We start from the raw sequence: 18748 nt of genomic DNA, 5'->3' as shown, positions 1-18748 counted from the left end.
GAATCGCCTTCACCATCTCCAGTTGCTCCTCCGTCCGGAAACATACCCCGTTCACGCTGACATCCAGTCCCAGCTCATCGGTCAATTGCCGCATCTCGCTCACAGAGCCAGTGAAGGAATGAACTAGCCCGCCCTTGGGTAACCGGGGTAGATACGGACGGATGATCTCGATGAAATCGGCACAGGATTCCCGAACATGCAGGAACAGCGGGAGCTGGAACTCCACTGCGAGCTCGAGTTGATCCTTGAATGCGCGGATCTGCGTCTCCTTGTCCGCGCGGTCGAGGTACTCGTAGTCCAGACCGATCTCGCCGAATGCTACGAGCGGGGAGTTCTCCTCGCGCAGGAGGGATTGGCCTATCTCGCGGATCTGGGAGAGATAGGATGGTTCGTTGGTAGAGGCGTATATCTCCCCCGCGTGGTAAGGATGCACGCCTAGTGTGAGGGTGCATGTTTCTGGATGCTCGCGGACAAGTTGCAGGTTGCGATGGAAACCCTCCAGGTTCATGGTCGTCAACATCATTTTCTCGCAGTTGTAGGCTTTGGCCCGCTGGATTACTTCTCCGAAGTCCGGGGCATGGTATTGTTTGCCGCGGTAGATGCCTTGGAATTGGTCCGCCGTGTAGGTTACCGCTACCTGGTTACTTGTCAGTTGAAAGTGGGTATGTTGTGCTGTGGTTGGGCTTACATCGGCGAAGCGGAGGGGCTCGGAGTCTGTCGCCATTGTTGCAGGGATGGCTGTCTGATGTTGCTTAGGGGGCCTTGCAGTATCTATGGTATTGAGTAGAGAGTGTGCTTTTATGGTTTTGATAACCAACCTAGTATATCTGAACGTCAGAAGGGGAATGGTGGAGAGTGGCTCTCGCTGGAGATTGTCTTGGATAAGGCGCGAAAATTTTTGGCGAAGTGCTTGGCGCATCCGACGATCTTCAGCATGATGTTTCTCGCAACCACTTCTTCAGCTACAAACTGGATGCGGTACATATGCACGCTTGAGTCTTAGGGGATGTTTTTCACGTCAAGTTTTGGTGTTCTTGGCGTACAATTATGGGCGAGGGTACATTCTCTAGTAGCCCCGAATATATATCTGCGGGAGCAAAGCTATTGATCCCCGTTGTGGAGTACCAGTAGTAACACGATGAGTCCAGAGGACAATTGCTTAGTATACCACCAATGAGACTATTTCAGTTCTACTATGAGTTTAGCCAGTAACATTTAAAAGCAGACGAAAGGAAAATATATACAACTGGGTGATATGTCTAGTACTATGATTCTACTCCTATATTTCTTTATTTCTAAACCCCGTCTAATCTCTACAAGACAGATGGCAAATACAGTCTGCGGTCGCAGGCTGTGACGCAGAACCAGCACGCAAACAACCCATTCGGCAATTGTTCTATTGAGAAGCAAGTAGCGCCCCGGAGCTTTGGACCTCGTTATGCGAAAAGCAGATGCCCATGAATTTGACCATCTCGGCAGCTACAGTCGTCAGTTTGCGTTCGTCAACAAGCGGCGATAACCTCACCAGTAATGCGCTTGGCAGTTGTATCAATCTCATCTACTCCATTAATGCGTGTGTACTCCAGAACCAAGTCGACACGCGACCGTCTCGCTTTCTCGTACAGGGCCAACCGAGCCGGGATGTCCTTCACGGGAGTCCCAGCTGGGAGCAACACCGCTAGGGAAACCGCATCTTCAATGGCCATGGCGCCTCCTTGACCCATGTCTGCTATCGTTAGGTTATGTGCCGACAGTGGTGGAGTGAGGAACTCACAGGGCTGGAAAGGATGTGCTGCATCACCCAGTAAAGCGGAGCATCCCCTAACCCACGATGGGAGAGACTTCATATCGAACAGCTCCCAGACCTTGAGATTCTCGTCCGCTCCGTGGACAAGCTCCTTGACTTCCGGACTGAATTCGGAGAATCCATCAACGAGAGCACTCTTGTTGCCGACCGCTTGCCAGCCTGCGATAATTGTTATGGACAAATTCAAGCGACACGGTTAGGGGGGCGGGAAATACCTTCGGCGGCATCACCAGCTTCGGCAGTGGGAAGGAATGCACAAAGATTGAACATCGTGTTGTCAGAGCAGGGATAAGCCACGAGTCGGCGATCTCCGCCGGCCCATTCGATGAACACCCCGGGATCGCGCACGATATTCTGGGTGGCAGGGAGATGGCGCAACTTCTCCGTCGGCAGAAGCCATCTGAAACACGACTTGCCAGCCGGGAAGGGAGGAGGGGGTGTCTGTCCGATCACCTCCCGGACGACAGACTATATACGGTGAGTAGACATTTTATCGTCAGCAGCAAGGAGTAGTACATACGTGCAGACCGTCAGCTCCGAGGAGCAGATCCGCTTCATGTCGGTTGCCGTTGTCGAGTGTGACAGATGGGCGCTGGCCATCGAGATCAATATTGACGATGTTGCAGCCCATGTGAAGTGTGGCTGTCTGGATGGCGCGCTGCTTGAGGTAGTTGTGTAGGTCGACTCGGTGGACCAGATACCATTCCTGGGTTGTTAGTGTGATTCGTCTCTCCAAATTTGTATGGGGGCCATACTGCCTGCCATTTCTGCCGGATCTCGGAAAAGTCTTTCAGGTACTTCAAGTTGCCGACATGGTCATATCGATGAATCTGTAAGTTTAGCACCTGCGCATATATCAAGGAGTGCTAGGTATACCTGCTCCAACAAAGTGCCACCAAAGTTCTTGGGGTCAATGCCCAGCCAATTCAGCAGAGCGGTGCAATTGGGAGGCACATGGATGGCTGCGCCCGTCTCGCGGGAAAACTTGGATTTCTCGATAATCTGTAGTCCTCAGTATATCTTTTCGGGGTCGATGTTTCTATAGAAGCAGTTGACGTACCACAACGTGATGGCCCTGCTGGCCCAAAGCAATGGCAGCCGTCAACCCCGCAATGCCGGCACCGACGATGAGGACCTGCAGCGGTCGGGATTCCTGAGAGACCGTCATTGGACAGATTGGAATATCTTAGTGTGATGCTTAATTCCTGGTCAAAATAGCAGTTTGACCCCTGCTCTCTGGACAGCCTTTAATACAAGATGAAGACATCCCCAGCAGGTCGGAAATTAAAGACTCGGGGATTTCCTCGGAGATAAGACATCCGTCGGAATGTGCTGCTCTGTGCTGTCCTATAAAACTTGCGAGTCCAAAAGAAACTCTGTACTGAGAGACACGAGGTCCGTAGAATCAAACGAAGCAATATGGCTGGTTGAACAACTAGAAACGAAGCTTATATTAATGCTTGATGATGCTAGAAAACAGGAACTAGAGAGGTATTCAGAAAATTATAGAATAGTTAAACTGTAGGAGGAAGGAGATATTCTACCTACTCGAGCCTGGATTAACGTAATCAACGGTCGGACGGGCCACACGGTCAGGCGGGCCATCTGGTAATACTATACAAAAGATATCTTTTTAAACATAATATATCTCTACCATCCAGGTCTAGAAGAATTAGATTTCTTCTATATAGATTTTAAATAATATAAATAATATCTATATACCTTCTAAAAATGAATATACTTTTACTTATGGACTTATCATATTACAATATCTGTATTTATATGTATTATATAAGAATCTGGTTTCATTATCAAAGTAAAAATTCTAAAAATCTGAAAAATTCATGGAATACTTATTCTTATATATATAAACTATCTACAAAGTTAGAGCTTCATAGAAGTAGTACTGGTTGATATATAATAGAATCAAAAAGACATCTTTTATATGGGATTTCAGGATGGCCCGCCTGACCGTGTGGCCCGTTCGACCGTTGATTACGTTAGCAGCTCTGAACCCGCAAGTCTTAGTCAGCAGGATCTGACTCAGCCCGGTACGAGCGGGCCCGGGTGAGTCCGGCACCAGCAGATGAGCCCTGCCATGTCTAAACATATTAATAAAATCTAATAGTATTTTTTAATTGATATATATTATTATACTCAGCTACTACATAATAATTAGAAACATAAATATTACTTCTACAGGATACTGATCTATAAATCAGAAAATCTATATTTTAAATAGTATACCGTATTATATAGACCAGTTACCAAGCAGGACCCCACAGCTACTTATACTAAAGAAAGGGCACACAAAGCGCCGAGCAGTAACTATTATATAGTATTTATTATCTGTTATATTGCAAAGTCCGCACGCAGTATTTCTCTTATCTCAGTCCGGCAAACACGCACTAGAGCCTGTTCCCTACTATAACGGACGGCTTTGATATTACCCTGAGTAGATGATCTTCGTCCACGGGTAGCCCCTTTCTCTGGAGCTGTTCATTTCGATTGCGCATAACAAAGATCCTAGTTAGGAACCGTAGCGTCGCCCACTCTCTCAAGTCTTTCCACCTTTCATCAATTGTCTGGCTCTTGCGAATATAGATCGTTTGGTATAAGGAAGTGAATCCTTACAAGCCACTTGTATGTGTGTGTACCTGAGTATATAGGGTACTTTAGGGGTCCGCAGAGTATCTGCGGGTAATGCTGGCCTTATGGTCGACCTTGTATTGACTTTTCCCCCTAAAGAGAGTCTCTTACATTTGGCGATCAACCACTTCGCGGCCACCGACGGAGATTGGCTGCTTGGCATAAGCACTAGCCCTAGTGTATTAATGGTCCAGCTCCTTCCGATTTCTTTGAGAAACCTGAGCGAGCTAGCTTCTAGTGCCAGGTTGGTGGAGTAGGGATGGTGTACTTACACTTTTGGGACACCATTCTACGAAAATTCAACTTTCACTCCAAGAAGTCGTTACAATCTAAACGAATCACGTGACAATGATGGACTCTTATAATGATACTTTAATTCACTGAAATGGACTGAAATATTGCCTAACATAGTATGTAATTGTAAATATAGATTAGCGTGTTCTCTAGCTTTACATATCGTAAAATCCGTTACGTGACATCTTGCCAAGAATCATGAGTTTCAGCGAGGTTTATCCGTCAAATGATCCCCGGGTGAGGGGGGGAACACTAAATTAGAGTTCTTATTGTCAACCCCACAAGGCTTTGTTAGTGATGCAACATGAGACTGGGTTCCAGTTAGAAGCGCTATGAGGGGGCACAGTCGGTTAATTTAATTATCCAGAAAATAGCACACCGGTTCATCTCTATCTCTAGCTCCATTTATCAGCTTGGGTCTATACACAGTCCTTATCAGGCCCTGTGTCGGCATAGTCCATATTAATTAATAAATCAAATATCTCGCAATACTGTGGTTGTATTAAAAATGAAATTCTTCTAATAAGATATGATAACAGCCGCACAGCGCTATCTTGATTTAATTCTATCAGATATCATCTTCCGCTTGACGCCAGGAGCAATATGCATGTTCTGGTGTTAGTAATTGGCCTGGAGGATCCTCGGAGATTGGATTCTTATAGGTTCCGTAATAAACTGATAATTTAATAGAAACACTAAAAGCCTACGGAGATAGCAGGGGAAGGGTAGATAAGATTTTCAGTAGAATATAGCAATGAGGGAACAACAAGACAATGCCTTATCTGCCACTGGAAAGACAGGCATCATCAAAGTCACTTAAAAGCCAGCCTCCTCGAGTTGTGCATGGAGGTGACTTTCTTTTACGCTTCTGTCGCTCATTCAGACAGAGAAACATATACTCACTGTAACACCATTTTGTTCTGCTGAATTTACTCACTCACACATTCATTTGCTATATCGTATTAGCTCTACAGTCGGTTCCCACTATGGCTAATTCAGCTGCCACCATCAAGTTCCTCATCTCGACGCTGTTTCTTCGCCATGCCCTGGCAATTCCATTTTAGCCTTTCCCCAGCAAGGCCGACGTTGTTCCGTCCGCAAATGGATCCAACCTGGCTGCAAGGCATCTGGTCAAAAGAGCATTATAATACCCCGGTGTCCGGTACAGCTCTAACTTCAGTGCGGCGCAGCAGGAATACCTAGAGACCGAGTTGAATGAAATCCAGACCATGGTGAGATCGTCTCAACGCAGTCTTGTTAGAACTAGATACCACAAAAGTAGTACTTGCATGAACGGCCCGCGTTGATATGTTTGTCCTCAGATGCCGTAGTCCCATTGGAGGTAGCCTAGCTCTCTAGAAGCCCTAGTCTACCCAAAGCTACTTGATAACACTATACACGAGTCCATGGTATGCGTAACATGCAGTAACACGGGTTGAGGACTTGGGAACTTCTCCAAGTTGGTATTTTGGAGAACCTTCGCCGAAGTGGATGGACATCATGTCCAGATGGAGGAGGGTCGAGCTTAGACCTTGCTGTACGGTATGCATTGCTGTATTGTTTCAAGTTCATTATTTCTTAGTAGCTACACTCTACAAATACCAGTTCACAATTCCCGTAGAATATGTGGCTTCCGTGGCACGAATCCTTCCCTTTAGGCACACACACGTACGCACGCACAAATTTATCTTGCCCTGGTTCCCAACGCTCATAGGCTCCCCGAGACTCGGCGAGTTTGCGGTTTTTCTAGATGGATCCCAACTTATAATATTCCGATGTCATCTAACCATGAATGTGTTATTATATATCTTTCACGAAAAATAAACAGCGCCGGGTATAAGCCCAGATAGATATAAGGTAGGAAGATGAGGCAGAAGAAAATTGACACCCGAGGAAAATAGCAGCCCATTCAGATTAAATAGCCTTTTTCTACGTATGTATTACGTTGCCCTAGGAAAAGGTTATATGGTTTATTGGAGTAGCGGAGGATAGGAGGAATCCGCTCTCACCAGATCAGCATGTGGACCGACTCGATCGACATTCAACGAAGTTATAAAATACATGGTTCTATTCTCAAGGCCTAAAGCGCATCATGTTGCTGGGATCTAGCAGTAAAAAAGATTCGTACCGAATGCCTTTGTTAGAGACATTGGTTGGGTCACTCATAGTTTCGGTGATCTGAGGCGATGCAGTGGTCCACCCCTGCAGCAACGCCCTCCAGTAGCATGCATCAGCAGCTGGAGTCAAATATCGCTCGCGAAATACATCCACATTGTTGTCTGCAATCATGCGAGCCTTGATAGGGTTATCGAGAAGCTCTTGGATCTTGTGCGGTAAATCCGTCCAGTCCCTCTCCACCTGAACAAAGTTCTGCTGCGGACCGGACGAGACGAGAAGATAGTGGTGATGTTGAATATATTGTAATTCATGAATCACTATTACCGATCGACAGGCTTGGCGATATTTGAGAGACGCTGAGTAGGACCGACCTAGAAGACATTAGCTGGACTATCTCGTCGATATTGGTAATGCTTAGACGATGCAATACCCCATACCTTCCACGTGAGCGATGAACCGGTAATCACAATGATTGTCCATGCTAAGGTAGTTGGCCTTGTTCTTCCACTCGACCTCCTTCACATCTGCCCAGGCGTAATTCCGTGCAATCTCGAGTAGGGCACGTCGTAGCTTCGGGGCGAAACTGAGCTTTCCACGCCAGACCAGTTTGTTCTCTTTCTCGTCCCACGGGTGCTCATGCTCTTCCACGTGTTTGACTACCTCGTCATATGGCCCAATCTGAGTATCAATGTGGCCCCAAGACCAGAAGCCAAAGTCTGGCATAAGCCATACGGATTCTTCAGTAGCCTTCCGTGCCAACACCCAGAGCGGATGATCTGGTCCAGCAACGTCCTCCAGTTTGTCTTCAACAGAAAAGATAATTTCCGTGTTTAGAATGACAGCGAGCTGTGGAGCCGAGACGAGGGCGCGATGAATTGAAGCCAAGATCCCTAGAATCTTACGGCGGTGATCCTCCCCCTTCGCCAGAGCTCTAAGGACATAAAGTCGTCCTTGATAGATAGCCACCCTAGCCATGCCGTCTGCCATTTTGATATTGTCAATATCAATCCTCTTGATTCCATGCCTGGCTGTCCAGAATGACTGGGCGCGGATGGGATCTTCAAAAAGGCCCGGGAAGAGAGTGGTGCACTGAGTCTCATTGTATGAATACTCAAGCGGATCAAAGAAAGTTCGCGTGGGAGGTGCAGAGGACGAGGAAACAGTGTCATGAAAGGGCAACTGGGCGGGGCATCGAAGACAGCTGTCACACTCAAAGATAGCAGCAGTGTGGCAAGCACAGTGGCCAGCGGGGATTAGTTGATTGAGCAGTGGATGGATGTTGTCTCTATCACTGTTAACTCCTAACCACAGTGACCAGATAGAGATCCCAAGAAGCGCAGCCAACGCCAAAGTGACTATGTGGAAGGCACTAAATTTCATATGCCGCCACATATCGGCGATTCTCTCGTTGTGTAGTACTGAAAGGATTCGAGTGTACACAGAAATTTCAGGGAGCAATAGAGATTCACCCCAGCAGACGGTAAGCAGTCAGTGGCTAGTAGGGCAGAGGGGGGAAGAGACAACGTCTCTGCTAGTGGTAACGAAGGATTACTCACCTGCAATAGTTGGCCAACTTCAAGTGATATAAAATCACATCACTCCATGAAGCGCTAAATAAAATTACCCGGGTTGGGCATGATTGACCGAAACATCCTTATTACAATTCAAGCCTGTTGCGATATCCACAATTTAAGAAATTCTACGGAAATAGAGGCGTACTTCTGAGGCTTCGCTTTCTTTGTTGTGGACCTTTTGGACCCTTAACGGACCCACTACAGGTACCTTCTTGGGAAAGGATCAATTTGTCCTTGTTAGGCCCTACTACTACTTAGTCAAATGGCTTACCATAATACGCACGGTTACTGCGCCGCATGGGGCTCTTAATGCCCTAAAGGGCGTGCTCAGCTGAACCCCTTGTCATGTAATATCTAACACATGTGATCCGCCTGTGAAAAAGTTCCTCTAAGCATACTAATTCACCCTAGTTTCAGTATAATTTATCTTCGCCATTTCTCCCAACCCTCCGAGACGCAAATAGCAGTACACAAGTGACCGAGCTATTTACCACAATTCTCACCCCCGCTGCACCCTGTTTATGTTGGTTTCTCATTCGACGCATCTGTAAAAGATGTCAGCCCTGGCCCCATTTATAGCAATTACCTGTACGTCGGGGCGGGCCACTATACTACTTCTGGCAAATGTTGTGGCTGCTTGTCTTGGTTCCACAACGAAAATAATCTATAACATTCGACGTGTTTGCCTGGTCCCATAACATAGTGGGACCCTAGGAAATATTATCCGTTAAATATGAAAGTATCGGTTGGAATTGGTATTACCGGCAAATGCAACGTGCAGCTTTGTGGTCGAGAATTGTATAGTGATCTATAATCTCCTTCTTTGGTAGGTGTCAAGAACCTTGCCAAGAGGAAGAGTCAAAACAAGACCATAAGGCTATCATTACCCGCAGATACTCTGCAGACCCCTAGAATCCCATATATACTCAGGTTCGCACTGGGAGGAGGTGGATATCTATTCTTGTAAGGACTACCTTCCTTACAGTAGAACTAGAGGTGCAACGGGGACCTCGGCAAAATTCTTGATACCAAGAATAGTGTAAAGCCAAGCAAATATCTAGATTCCCTGTTGAGTGCCGTATGTATATTTGTTTGCTCGTTTTTCTACTAGGGCTAAGGACTAGGTAAAGAAGGGTAAGTGTTGCATGTCTATGTCTCACACCGAGTACACGGATGTCAGATTAAAACCAATGTTGGGAAGGATGCTTAAAGATTTCCATGCGACCCAGCGTGTTCCAGAGTCATGTACTGATTAACCACATGGTAATCGAATCGAAAGGGAAGAGTTCGAAGCCAAAGAAGAAGGTGAAGATGTTGAGACTCGACTGACCACGCCGGCCGATGCCATCATTCGCACTGGCCACCCTGGGTTATGCCAGCCTAGCCGGACGTCGAGGCAGCGCAGTGCCGGCTCCTTTAGTGCCCTTGGTAATCTTCTTAATATTACCTAAGGTATTGACTCTCCATAGGCAATATATGCCACGGCGGAGTGTTTCGTAGATTCTAAGGGTATCCATAGAGTATAATCTCACTCTCATAGTTGGAAAGTCAACCCTTAGGCGCTGGTGTCTTGGAGTTGAACTTGGCCCATGTAACCTCAAATGACAGCGCTCATGAATTGAAAACGGGACAGTATCAATCAGTTCCGAGAGCGACGAGCGACCAAGACGAGGAAGAATGCGTCCGATAAAGCCGTTAGCTCATACTAGAATTAAGCGTGCTTCGCTTGGCAAGGTGCTACTGTGTCATGTCTTATTGCCTCATCAGTTGTATATGCCTAATTGGATACAGGGTTCTATGCGGACAAGTTTGATAGCTCCGTAATGTAAATTCTCGGCTTCCCCGGGGCTTTCTTATCAAAGCATTTCAGTCCTTCGAGGTGGTTTCTTAGAGGCATACCCATGCGTAGCTTATGGTCTATATACTAATCATCGTGGGGGTTAATAACAGTAGGTGGCGAAGGCCAGTAAAGACTAGTGCAAACCCTTGCAGGTGCAATATTACTAGAGCAGTGCACATGGTCTGACTCACCATAACCTAATCCTGGACGAATGATAGTAGTGTACCGCGTAGGGAGGTTCTCACTTTTCGTGTCTCCGCTTTTGGTTGTTAGCCACGTAGTTCGGTGACAGTGGAAGCAAAGGCTAGTAAATGAGACTTATATAAGGAGGCCCCTAAACACCCTCGAGTCACTTTTATTTCCAAACCATCTAGAGCAATTCTCCTGACTCCAAAAGCTCCTTTCAAACATATCACGAAGTTTCTTATTGTCTCTCTCCCATTCCTCTCCACATTGGCATCGGCCTTTATTCCCGCGGATCCTGAAGACAGCGTGGAGACCGCCACCCCTACTCCTTTTGGCCAAAGTTTGATAGCCGGTCCTTCGTTCAACTGCAAAGGCTCGAGCCAATATGGCCATTCCCAGGCATGACTGGATACTGCCAAAAGGCTGTTGATACTATGCTTCCAGGTCTAACTAACCTAACATGTTCTAGCAGTGGCCGTACGGGCAACTGCTGGGGTGCACCTGACGGTCTTGGATGCGGTGTCTTTGTTGCGGGGCCTAGAGGGTGCACTAGAACCACCGAGCAGATGAAAGCAGCATTCAACAACATTAGGGCCCATGACTGTAAGATATGCGGCACTGTTACGGACGATGATAATGGCAAGGACAATTGTCAGATCAAAATTGACTACGTCACTGGATGCAACAACCACAATTAAGGACCTGTCATTACTCTAGCTGTTGCCAGCTTGGGGTTCGGTGTATGAAGGACGTCGAATGTGGGAAGCCCCAGCACTGAATATTTTGTTAAGGATCGGCTATTCAAGGGAAATTTTTGAGCAGAGATAAACAGGGTTTGTCATCACTGTACATATAACATTACATTGAATATAGCCTCATTTTTGTCGTACAAGTAGTTGGATTGACATAGATTTCTGTTTGGGCTATCGACGAGAAAGATAGACTTGGTACCACTTACCACAGCAGGTTGTCTCTTCCCAGGTCATAGACAGTCTGAGACAATATCATCTGTAAATCTACCGCGAAGCAAAATATATTAATTAGCCGCCCATAACAATATACTTCTCTTCATTTCAGGCTAGTGGACCATTCATGATTGCTCACCAGCCTAACAGGAAGCCTGTCTGTAGTGTCAGGATACCCCTAGATTGGTCCGCCCAATTAGTTCCTTCCCACGTAACAACATTGCTGCCATATGGGAGCTAAGTTTCGAGCCCGTAGATTCGAGCGCAGCTGGAGTATCGGTAAGGCAACATTAGATATATTGTACGGACTACCCTCTGTGATAGCAGCAAGCTATCACCACGCTACTGTACTTAGACGGTATAGCTTCTGGAATCCCGAGCCTTAATACTTATTTCTCATAATAGGACCAGAAAGCTACGCTTCGGATGGGTACTTACTCTAGCCGACCTCCGTAATTACACTGGGACTAGTGCTAGTTGATACAGTGGGTATATCTACTAGGTCTCGCCATAACGCTTATGACGGTTTATGAGTTAGACTTTCAACGGGATCCCCGATCCTCAAAGAGTTGCTTGAAGATAAACGATCGAGAACAACACCTTACCAGCATTTACATGAAGCATTGTGTGCCATTGAGGAATACGGGGTGCGGAATCTATGTTAGGAGGTGGGTATAGGTCACATGCGTCCATGAAGAAATATGGCGATGGAAGAAAGTATAGATCGCGAATGGGTCGGAGAATGATATCTCCGTGCATGCTAATATCCTTTGAGATTTTCTGTGGTCTTCTAGTCCGCCTCTCGGCATCTTCCCTAGGCTTTCTTACTGATTCACATTATCTCACAAATACCAGAGAGCAGAGCCATGTTCGATTCCCTTCATCAGAGTCTTGCCTCGAGAGGCGACGAAGAGACTCGCTGCAGCTTCATTCAGCAAACAGCTTCAGCGGTCCTGTGTTAGGGCGGAACGAGTTACATGTCAGGAATATATCCCATGCCTAGCGCTTGCGGTACACCCTTTTCCGACTCCCCCTCAACAGTACTAGAGAGCGTTAAATCCCGCGTTCCATGGTTGATCCACCGGGCCGCCGATCTTTCCTCGATGCCGCAGTGAATCCATGATTCCGTTGCTGCATCTCCCCGCCAGGCGGCTCATTCTTTTTCCTGCCAAGGGACCCCTTGAGGTGAACTGATGCACTGCAGCGCTTAGATCTGGAATTAGGGGCAAAGCTAATGCCGAAATATTCTACCATTATGCAGTGCTTGTGCATGTGCGAGCGACCAGGGTGAGCGTTGCGGGTACAGGGTCTAACCTTCGTCCATGGTCCTGAGCAACTTACTTCCTGCACTAATTTTACAGGATGAAAAAAGGTGGCATGATCCCTAGAACATTCCAAGGGAGGAGCATCACCAGGCCAGCCCGCGCATTTGTTTATCAATCAAATCAATTCAGAACGCTGAAGCCGGGCTTTACATTCATTCCACCTCACGAAACCGTAAAACTTGAGCATACAAAACAATGGAACTAAGGCTTGGCATCCTCAACATGTGTCGAACCACCCCTCTCTGCATCTGCCTCCTGTGCTTTAAAATCGGTTTTATCGATCACTTCCATCTCTGCATGCGTCGCAGGGACCGTGGCATTGGGATCCTCCCGGTCCCAGCTCTTGTTCAAGCTGTTCAGCGGCATGAGAGTCAAGGTCAACACTAAGCAGAAAATAACCTAATAGCATACCTATTAGCGAATTACAGTCCAAAAAATAAAAGAATGGGAATCATGTATACTTACAATCCCGACAAGGATCATCTGCGTCTTCGCATAATCCGGTGACCCGTCCGCAGTCGGGAACCGCTCTCCCAGCGACGTCTCAATCGTCGGTGCGATCGACGACACTGCATTACCGATGTTGTATGCGACACCAGTAAAGGCGGCTCTGATACCAGGATGAGGACACAGCTGTTGCAACAAGTTTCCCAAGTTACCGATTGCAGCGCCGTAGAAAAATTGCAAAAAGAAGGCTCCCAGGGCGAGAAGTCCCCATCTCGTGGGCAGCGTCCATAGTGGTAACCACGGAGCGATCAGCAGTCCTGCGCCTGCCGCCACCCACTTAGCGCTCACCTTGTGGGAAAGGAACCCGCCGACCACGCCGCCCAAGATACCTCCAATCTGCAGGATACAGGTCACCCAGGTCTCTTCCAAGATGTTCAATTTGCGTTGGCTGACGAGGAAGGTCGGGTAGAGATCCATGGTGCCGTGGCCCATGGTAGCCAGACAGGAAGTGAGACAGCAGGCGTAGATGAAGGCCTTGTAGTGGTAGCGGAGCACGTAGGCGAGCTTCTTATGGAACGGAAGGTTCCCTCCCACAGCCGCGCGAGAAGTTTGGGCTGGTCCGCTGGCATGCTCTTCATCTTGCGGGGCAGGAGAGGCAACGCTGTAGTAAGGGGTCACTGCGTGAAGGATAGCGATGGGGACTGTCAAGCCCGCGCAGAGCCAGAAAAGAGAGCGCCAACCATAGCCATCTGTCCAGAGAGTGAGTAATGAGTAAAGAAAGGGATCAGTGTGAGCCTACTCATGGCCAGATGCAAGCCAGATGCAAAGAGATACCCGGACGAGAAGCCTTGCTGCGTGAAGCCAGCCACCACACCGCGGGACTTTTCCGGCACCGCTTCCAGCACCGTTGCCATGGCGAGACCATATGTACCACCGTAAGCAACGCCTGGACACATTAGCACGATTATCCCGCTCAGTGTTCACCTGTAGCACCCACCAAAGAGGAACCGGAATCCGATCAACTGGGGAAAGGTCTGCGAGAACCCCGTTGCGACAGTGAAGCCGCACATGAGAACCAGGTCAATGAGCATGGGAATCTTCCGCCCGTATTGATCAGACAGGATACCAAAGATGACTGCCCCTACAGCACGGGACAGCATCGTAGTGGTGTTGGCCTCTGAGACGTTGGTTTCCGCCACGTCGAGCGCTTCCGCCACGGTGCTGAGAGTGAACGGGAGGGCATAGTATTGCAGAGAGCCCAGCGTCCAGCACGCCCAGCAAGCCAGCCAGATCAACGCCTGGACAGGCTTCATGTGCAGCGTAGAGCCAATCTCCCTGGGGAGACCGGCGAGAGTGGCAAGAATGTTCATGGTGAATGTGGACAGAGAGCTTGAGGAAGTGGTCGAGGACACAATCGAAAACTCCCCGAGCGAGGCAACGTTTATACCTCAATCTGGGACGCCATACTTGGCATCATCTTGGCGTATGGGGAATCCTAGATGTGCGGGGGAGGACACAATAGAAGGGGTCTGGCAGTTGGTTGGGTTTTGACCTTAGCGAGGTGGGTTTGACATGTCTCTCTCCCCTCATCGTTCGCCAATCGCCAGCCTCAGGTGGTCACCGAACCGGTTGCACAGTAAGATTGCGGCATAACCTTGCAGACACGATGACGGTCGTCGAGCAGATCTAGTGATGCAGGTCGGCTGTGAAAGCTTTGACCGATCGGAAATATCTCAGCCCACATCGGTGTTTCTGCTCTTCGCCGATGTCGAGCCCTAGATGCTTGATATCAACCAACCAATTCCCCTTCGTTCTTGATGACATTTTCACCGTATCGCGCGACCAAGACCACTAGTTTGTCGCCACCACGACATGGTCTGATCAAATGCCGATCCTCCAGTTCCCCAGTTTCCATCTACAGGGGAAATCTCGAGAAGCAGGCGTCCTGCGGGGGTTGGGTGTCCTTGGGATCCAACAGAATGGCACGACGGACAACGATAGTCCGTACGACGGCTGCGGCGCCGGTCCGGGACGGGCAGATGGAGCATCAAGCTCCAACCAATGATGCAGCCATGCGAAGTCAGCTGGTAGCAACATATATGTCGGTCGTGCATGCATATCTCGCTTGGGATGGCCCATTGCCTCTTCATTTCAGCTCAGGCTGCCCAGAATCACTGCAATTTCAGTTCTCACCTGCCTCCAAGTTGGTAAGACTTATTCCGAACGTCTGTCTGACCTGATCGCACGCCCCGCTCACTCACCATGGCCGAGCTCGTCCCCGATAATGCATGGGATACCCATATTCATGTCTTCGATCCTAAGAAATTCCCCTATGCCGTACCACGCTCGTATACACCTCAAGCCGCCCAGATGGCAGAGTATCCGACGGTCATCACCGGATGCAAGAACATAGTGATCGTTCACGCCTCCATACAAGGGGTCTCGCCGGCCCCGTTGGTTGATACCCTGTCCAAGCAGCAAGAGATGCCCGGTTACACTCTCCGGGGCCTGGCAACCATCGATCCCTTCACCGTCACCGATGAACAGCTGGACGCACTACATGCCGCCGGAGTGCGCGGGGCGCGATTGCACGAGATGGCCTGGGGCCACGGCAAACAGAGCGGCGGCAACGACATCATTAAGAAAGTGGAAGCACTGGCCCACCGGCTGGCCCGGCTGGGATGGGCTATTGGCATCTTCTGCCCTGTCAGTGCGTGGGCAGCCATGGCGGACACGATCCGCAACATGGACCCCCGGATCCAGATGGTGGCTGATCATTTTGGGGGCACATTCCCCGGAGAGGAGTACTCTGCTGAGTTCGCCACGTTTCTGGACCTGATCCGGGAAAAGCGAGTCTGGGTGAAGGTCTCGGGCTTTGAGCGATTGTACCATGGTCACGAGAGCGGCATGAAGGCCATCGAGCCCATTGCGAAGGCAGTGATCCAGGCCGGTCCGGATCGCATTATCTTCGGCACGGATTGGCCTCATACACAGTTAGGAGTGACACGCAAAGGCAAGACCGACCAGCAACGGTTGGAAGAGGTGGAGGGATTTCGGGAGGTTGACGATGCCGGGCATATCCGGACGTTGCGTGAATGGATCCCCGATGAGGAAACCTGGCAGAACCTGTGGGTCAACAACCCGGCCAAATTATTTCAGTAGTTCATTCATTGATTGAATGCCCCGATGACGTCTTCTTGTGTTGACACGATCAATCATTGCGTGCTGTGCTCTTATCTCTCTATCGCATACGAAGCCGATTACCGAATAGCCTTGGAAGCCCCAATGAAATATTAGTTAAACTACCCGGAATACAACATCTGAAGTCTCCTAGGAGAAAGTGGGAAATGGCACCGTAATCATCCTACGTAGTAACTCCAAGAGTATAGGATTTAACATAGGTCCGAGCACTGACAGTGAGATCAACTGCCATGCGGTTTCTAATCGCCGGATCGCCGATCCGAGCCCGCGGGGTGAAATTGCCATCGATAGCCGGGCTGCGGGGACGGGCTTTTATTATAAATCCAAAATTGCCAACTTCCACATCGCAACCACATCACATTCAAATAATCTTGTGACGATACCAGAGGTTCATAATGTCCGACAAGTCTAATCTTCTCATGTTCGGTGCTACTGGCACCATTGGCAAGTACATTATCGAAGCTATCGTCAACGCCCGAGACTCCTTCGGTCGCATCGCCATCTTCACTAGCCCCCACACCGTCAGTAGCAAGCCCGACGAGCTCAATGCTCTGCGTCAGAAGGGAGTCGACATCCTGATTGGTGATGTTGGCAATCGCGAGGATGTGCTCAAGGCATATGCAGGTACATTGTTGCCGCAACTCGCCCTCCCATCCCATATGCACCTTAAAACTAATCGACTACACCAGGCGTGGACACCGTCATCTCCGCACTCGGTCGCGGCGCCATTGCAGCCCAGATCCCTCTGATTCAACTGGCCAACGAAACTCCCAATATCAAGCGCTTCTTGCCTTCTGAATATGGCACGGATATTGAATACAGCCCTGCCTCACAGCATGAGAAGCCGCACCAACAGAAACTGAAGGTCCGCGCAGCTCTCAGAGAGGTCCGTAGTACCCTGGAGTATGCCTACGTGGTGACAGGGCCCTACGTGGATTTTCCGTTTTATCTTGGTCGATCCCGCAATACCAAGGCGGGCACTTTCGATGTATTGGCCAAGAAAGCGGTCATTGTGGGGGATGAGCATGGTAAAATCAGTCTCACAGCCTGTTCAGAGTATGATGGCCCTTGAATGGAAAATCCTCGTCTAGATCTCGAGTTTGCTAATGAGCCATAGTGTTGGTAAATTTGTCGTGCACGCCCTCACACATTGGGATGCCGCTCGCAACCGCGCACTGAAGGTCAACTCGTTCACTACCACGCCGGCCGATGTCTTGGCCGAGTTTGAACGCCAGACTGGTGTTAAGTGGACCGTTGAGTATACCCCACTGGATGAGCTGCGGGCATTAGAGAAGGAGGCGTGGGAGAAGGAGGACCCTGTGGCTACGGTCTACACGCTCCGGCGCATCTGGTCGGAGGGAGGTACCCTGTACGATCGCCGGGATAACGAAGATATTGGCGTGAGGGAAACGAAGGGCCTTCAGGAATTGGTGACAGACTCCATCCGAGCACAGATCGAGGGGGTCCCACCCAAGCATTGAGTTATGGCCAGAGATATGCTTCCTAGAACATGTATTGTTTATATCTTACCTGGTCCTATGTCAGATAGTCCTTGGTCATTCCTGTGTCTTCTGCTAAACCGCAGAGAAAATGTTTAGGCGAATAGCTCGTGGGCGGTAAATGTAATACCCCTACCCATGATACCGGCTAGCGAACCCGGCAGCAGGGCTGTAACTCTGTCGAGGTCACCGAGTCTCTGCTTGGAAGCCCCATTGAGCATGTCGTAGGACATCACACGCACTGGCCGGCTTGCCTTTTGATCAACTGTCATGGAGACCACACCACGGCCATGTCAGATAGAATGCCATTCCTTGTTTATAACCGCCTTGCATCATCCACCAACTGGTTATGGATCATGTTGAAAGATAGGAACCGCACATCCGCCTCGAACATGGTCCAGTGTAGCAGACTCCAGCTCCCGTATATATGTCTCCGAGCTCATCTGCGGCGATGACCTGACAGAATAGACCGAACGGGGTTTCGATCCCCGCCATCTCCGGCCAGTTGCAAACATGTCTTGGCGCACTCGATAAGATATGAATGGTGTAGCAGGAATATGAGAGGGTGGCGCGAAGGGCGACAGATGCCATTGGTGTTACTTCGGCACCCCTAGTCAGCTCACCAGCGACCAAGGGGTTCGTGGATGAGATGTTCGACTTTGGTGAGGTCCAGTTAGCAGTGTACCAAGCATGCTCAAAAGTCAGTTTATGTACCTGATAGTCTTGGGTGTGATGACACTCCTCCTGGGTAACTGGGAGTTATGCTGTGGTCATCGATGCCATCCGACGTTACCCAAAAAAAATCATTGAACTGGATTGTTGCACAGGGTGGCCGTCAACATC

At 49.0% G+C, this 18748-nt stretch overlaps 10 protein-coding genes across 10 annotated transcripts, besides 1 other annotated feature; 3 read left to right on the top strand and 7 right to left on the bottom strand.

Annotated features, from left to right (window-relative positions):
* Window positions 1-46: 46 nt before the first annotated feature.
* Window positions 47-724, bottom strand: An16g00530 (uncharacterized protein; the record flags this gene model as incomplete). The annotated part of the gene is made up of 2 exons (XM_001397330.3): window positions 47-637; window positions 689-724. Coding segments are annotated over 2 exons (627 nt in total), but the record flags the coding sequence as incomplete, so codon positions are not given.
* Window positions 725-1502: 778 nt separating this feature from the next.
* On the bottom strand, window positions 1503-2975 carry An16g00520 (uncharacterized protein; the record flags this gene model as incomplete). The annotated part of the gene is made up of 7 exons (XM_059744876.1): window positions 1503-1726; window positions 1775-1966; window positions 2023-2275; window positions 2328-2513; window positions 2563-2652; window positions 2684-2809; window positions 2868-2975. 7 exons carry the CDS (start codon window positions 2973-2975, stop codon window positions 1503-1505), a joined length of 1179 nt encoding a protein of 392 aa, XP_059602684.1.
* Window positions 2976-3369: 394 nt separating this feature from the next.
* Window positions 3370-3808: a mobile genetic element (Remark: Vader is flanked by 44 bp inverted repeats (IR);~Title: transposon Vader - Aspergillus niger).
* A 3015-nt stretch (window positions 3809-6823) lies between these two features.
* On the bottom strand, window positions 6824-8260 carry An16g00500 (uncharacterized protein; the record flags this gene model as incomplete). The annotated part of the gene is made up of 2 exons (XM_001397328.1): window positions 6824-7239; window positions 7306-8260. The coding sequence occupies 2 exons, from the start codon at window positions 8258-8260 to the stop codon at window positions 6824-6826; spliced, it is 1371 nt and encodes a 456-aa protein (XP_001397365.1).
* A 432-nt stretch (window positions 8261-8692) lies between these two features.
* On the bottom strand, window positions 8693-10374 carry An16g00490 (hypothetical protein; the record flags this gene model as incomplete). Its single annotated transcript, XM_059744875.1, has 5 exons — window positions 8693-8781; window positions 9330-9416; window positions 9700-9807; window positions 9996-10052; window positions 10368-10374. The coding sequence occupies 5 exons, from the start codon at window positions 10372-10374 to the stop codon at window positions 8693-8695; spliced, it is 348 nt and encodes a 115-aa protein (XP_059602683.1).
* Window positions 10375-10869: 495 nt separating this feature from the next.
* An16g00480 (hypothetical protein) lies at window positions 10870-11296 on the top strand (the record flags this gene model as incomplete). The annotated part of the gene is made up of 2 exons (XM_059744874.1): window positions 10870-11071; window positions 11196-11296. 2 exons carry the CDS (start codon window positions 10870-10872, stop codon window positions 11294-11296), a joined length of 303 nt encoding a protein of 100 aa, XP_059602682.1.
* A 126-nt stretch (window positions 11297-11422) lies between these two features.
* On the bottom strand, window positions 11423-12705 carry An16g00470 (hypothetical protein; the record flags this gene model as incomplete). Its single annotated transcript, XM_059744873.1, has 5 exons — window positions 11423-11476; window positions 11573-11611; window positions 12034-12247; window positions 12286-12352; window positions 12516-12705. 5 exons carry the CDS (start codon window positions 12703-12705, stop codon window positions 11423-11425), a joined length of 564 nt encoding a protein of 187 aa, XP_059602681.1.
* Window positions 12706-12959: 254 nt separating this feature from the next.
* Window positions 12960-14575, bottom strand: An16g00460 (uncharacterized protein; the record flags this gene model as incomplete). Its single annotated transcript, XM_001397324.1, has 4 exons — window positions 12960-13157; window positions 13224-13954; window positions 14005-14151; window positions 14203-14575. 4 exons carry the CDS (start codon window positions 14573-14575, stop codon window positions 12960-12962), a joined length of 1449 nt encoding a protein of 482 aa, XP_001397361.1.
* An 892-nt stretch (window positions 14576-15467) lies between these two features.
* An16g00450 (uncharacterized protein) lies at window positions 15468-16367 on the top strand (the record flags this gene model as incomplete). The annotated part of the gene is made up of 1 exon (XM_001397323.1): window positions 15468-16367. The coding sequence occupies one exon, from the start codon at window positions 15468-15470 to the stop codon at window positions 16365-16367; it is 900 nt and encodes a 299-aa protein (XP_001397360.1).
* Window positions 16368-16801: 434 nt separating this feature from the next.
* An16g00440 (uncharacterized protein) lies at window positions 16802-17887 on the top strand (the record flags this gene model as incomplete). The annotated part of the gene is made up of 3 exons (XM_001397322.3): window positions 16802-17030; window positions 17096-17462; window positions 17524-17887. The coding sequence occupies 3 exons, from the start codon at window positions 16802-16804 to the stop codon at window positions 17885-17887; spliced, it is 960 nt and encodes a 319-aa protein (XP_001397359.1).
* A 372-nt stretch (window positions 17888-18259) lies between these two features.
* On the bottom strand, window positions 18260-18496 carry An16g00435 (hypothetical protein; the record flags this gene model as incomplete). Its single annotated transcript, XM_059744872.1, has 1 exon — window positions 18260-18496. The coding sequence occupies one exon, from the start codon at window positions 18494-18496 to the stop codon at window positions 18260-18262; it is 237 nt and encodes a 78-aa protein (XP_059602680.1).
* Between the last annotated feature and the right edge of the window lie 252 nt (window positions 18497-18748).

Source organism: Aspergillus niger (genome assembly GCF_000002855.4).
Source record: "Aspergillus niger supercontig An16".
Lineage (NCBI taxonomy): Eukaryota > Fungi > Ascomycota > Eurotiomycetes > Eurotiales > Aspergillaceae > Aspergillus > Aspergillus niger.
Note: the sequence above shows the minus strand (reverse complement) of the source record. Positions and strands in the feature narration are given on the sequence as shown.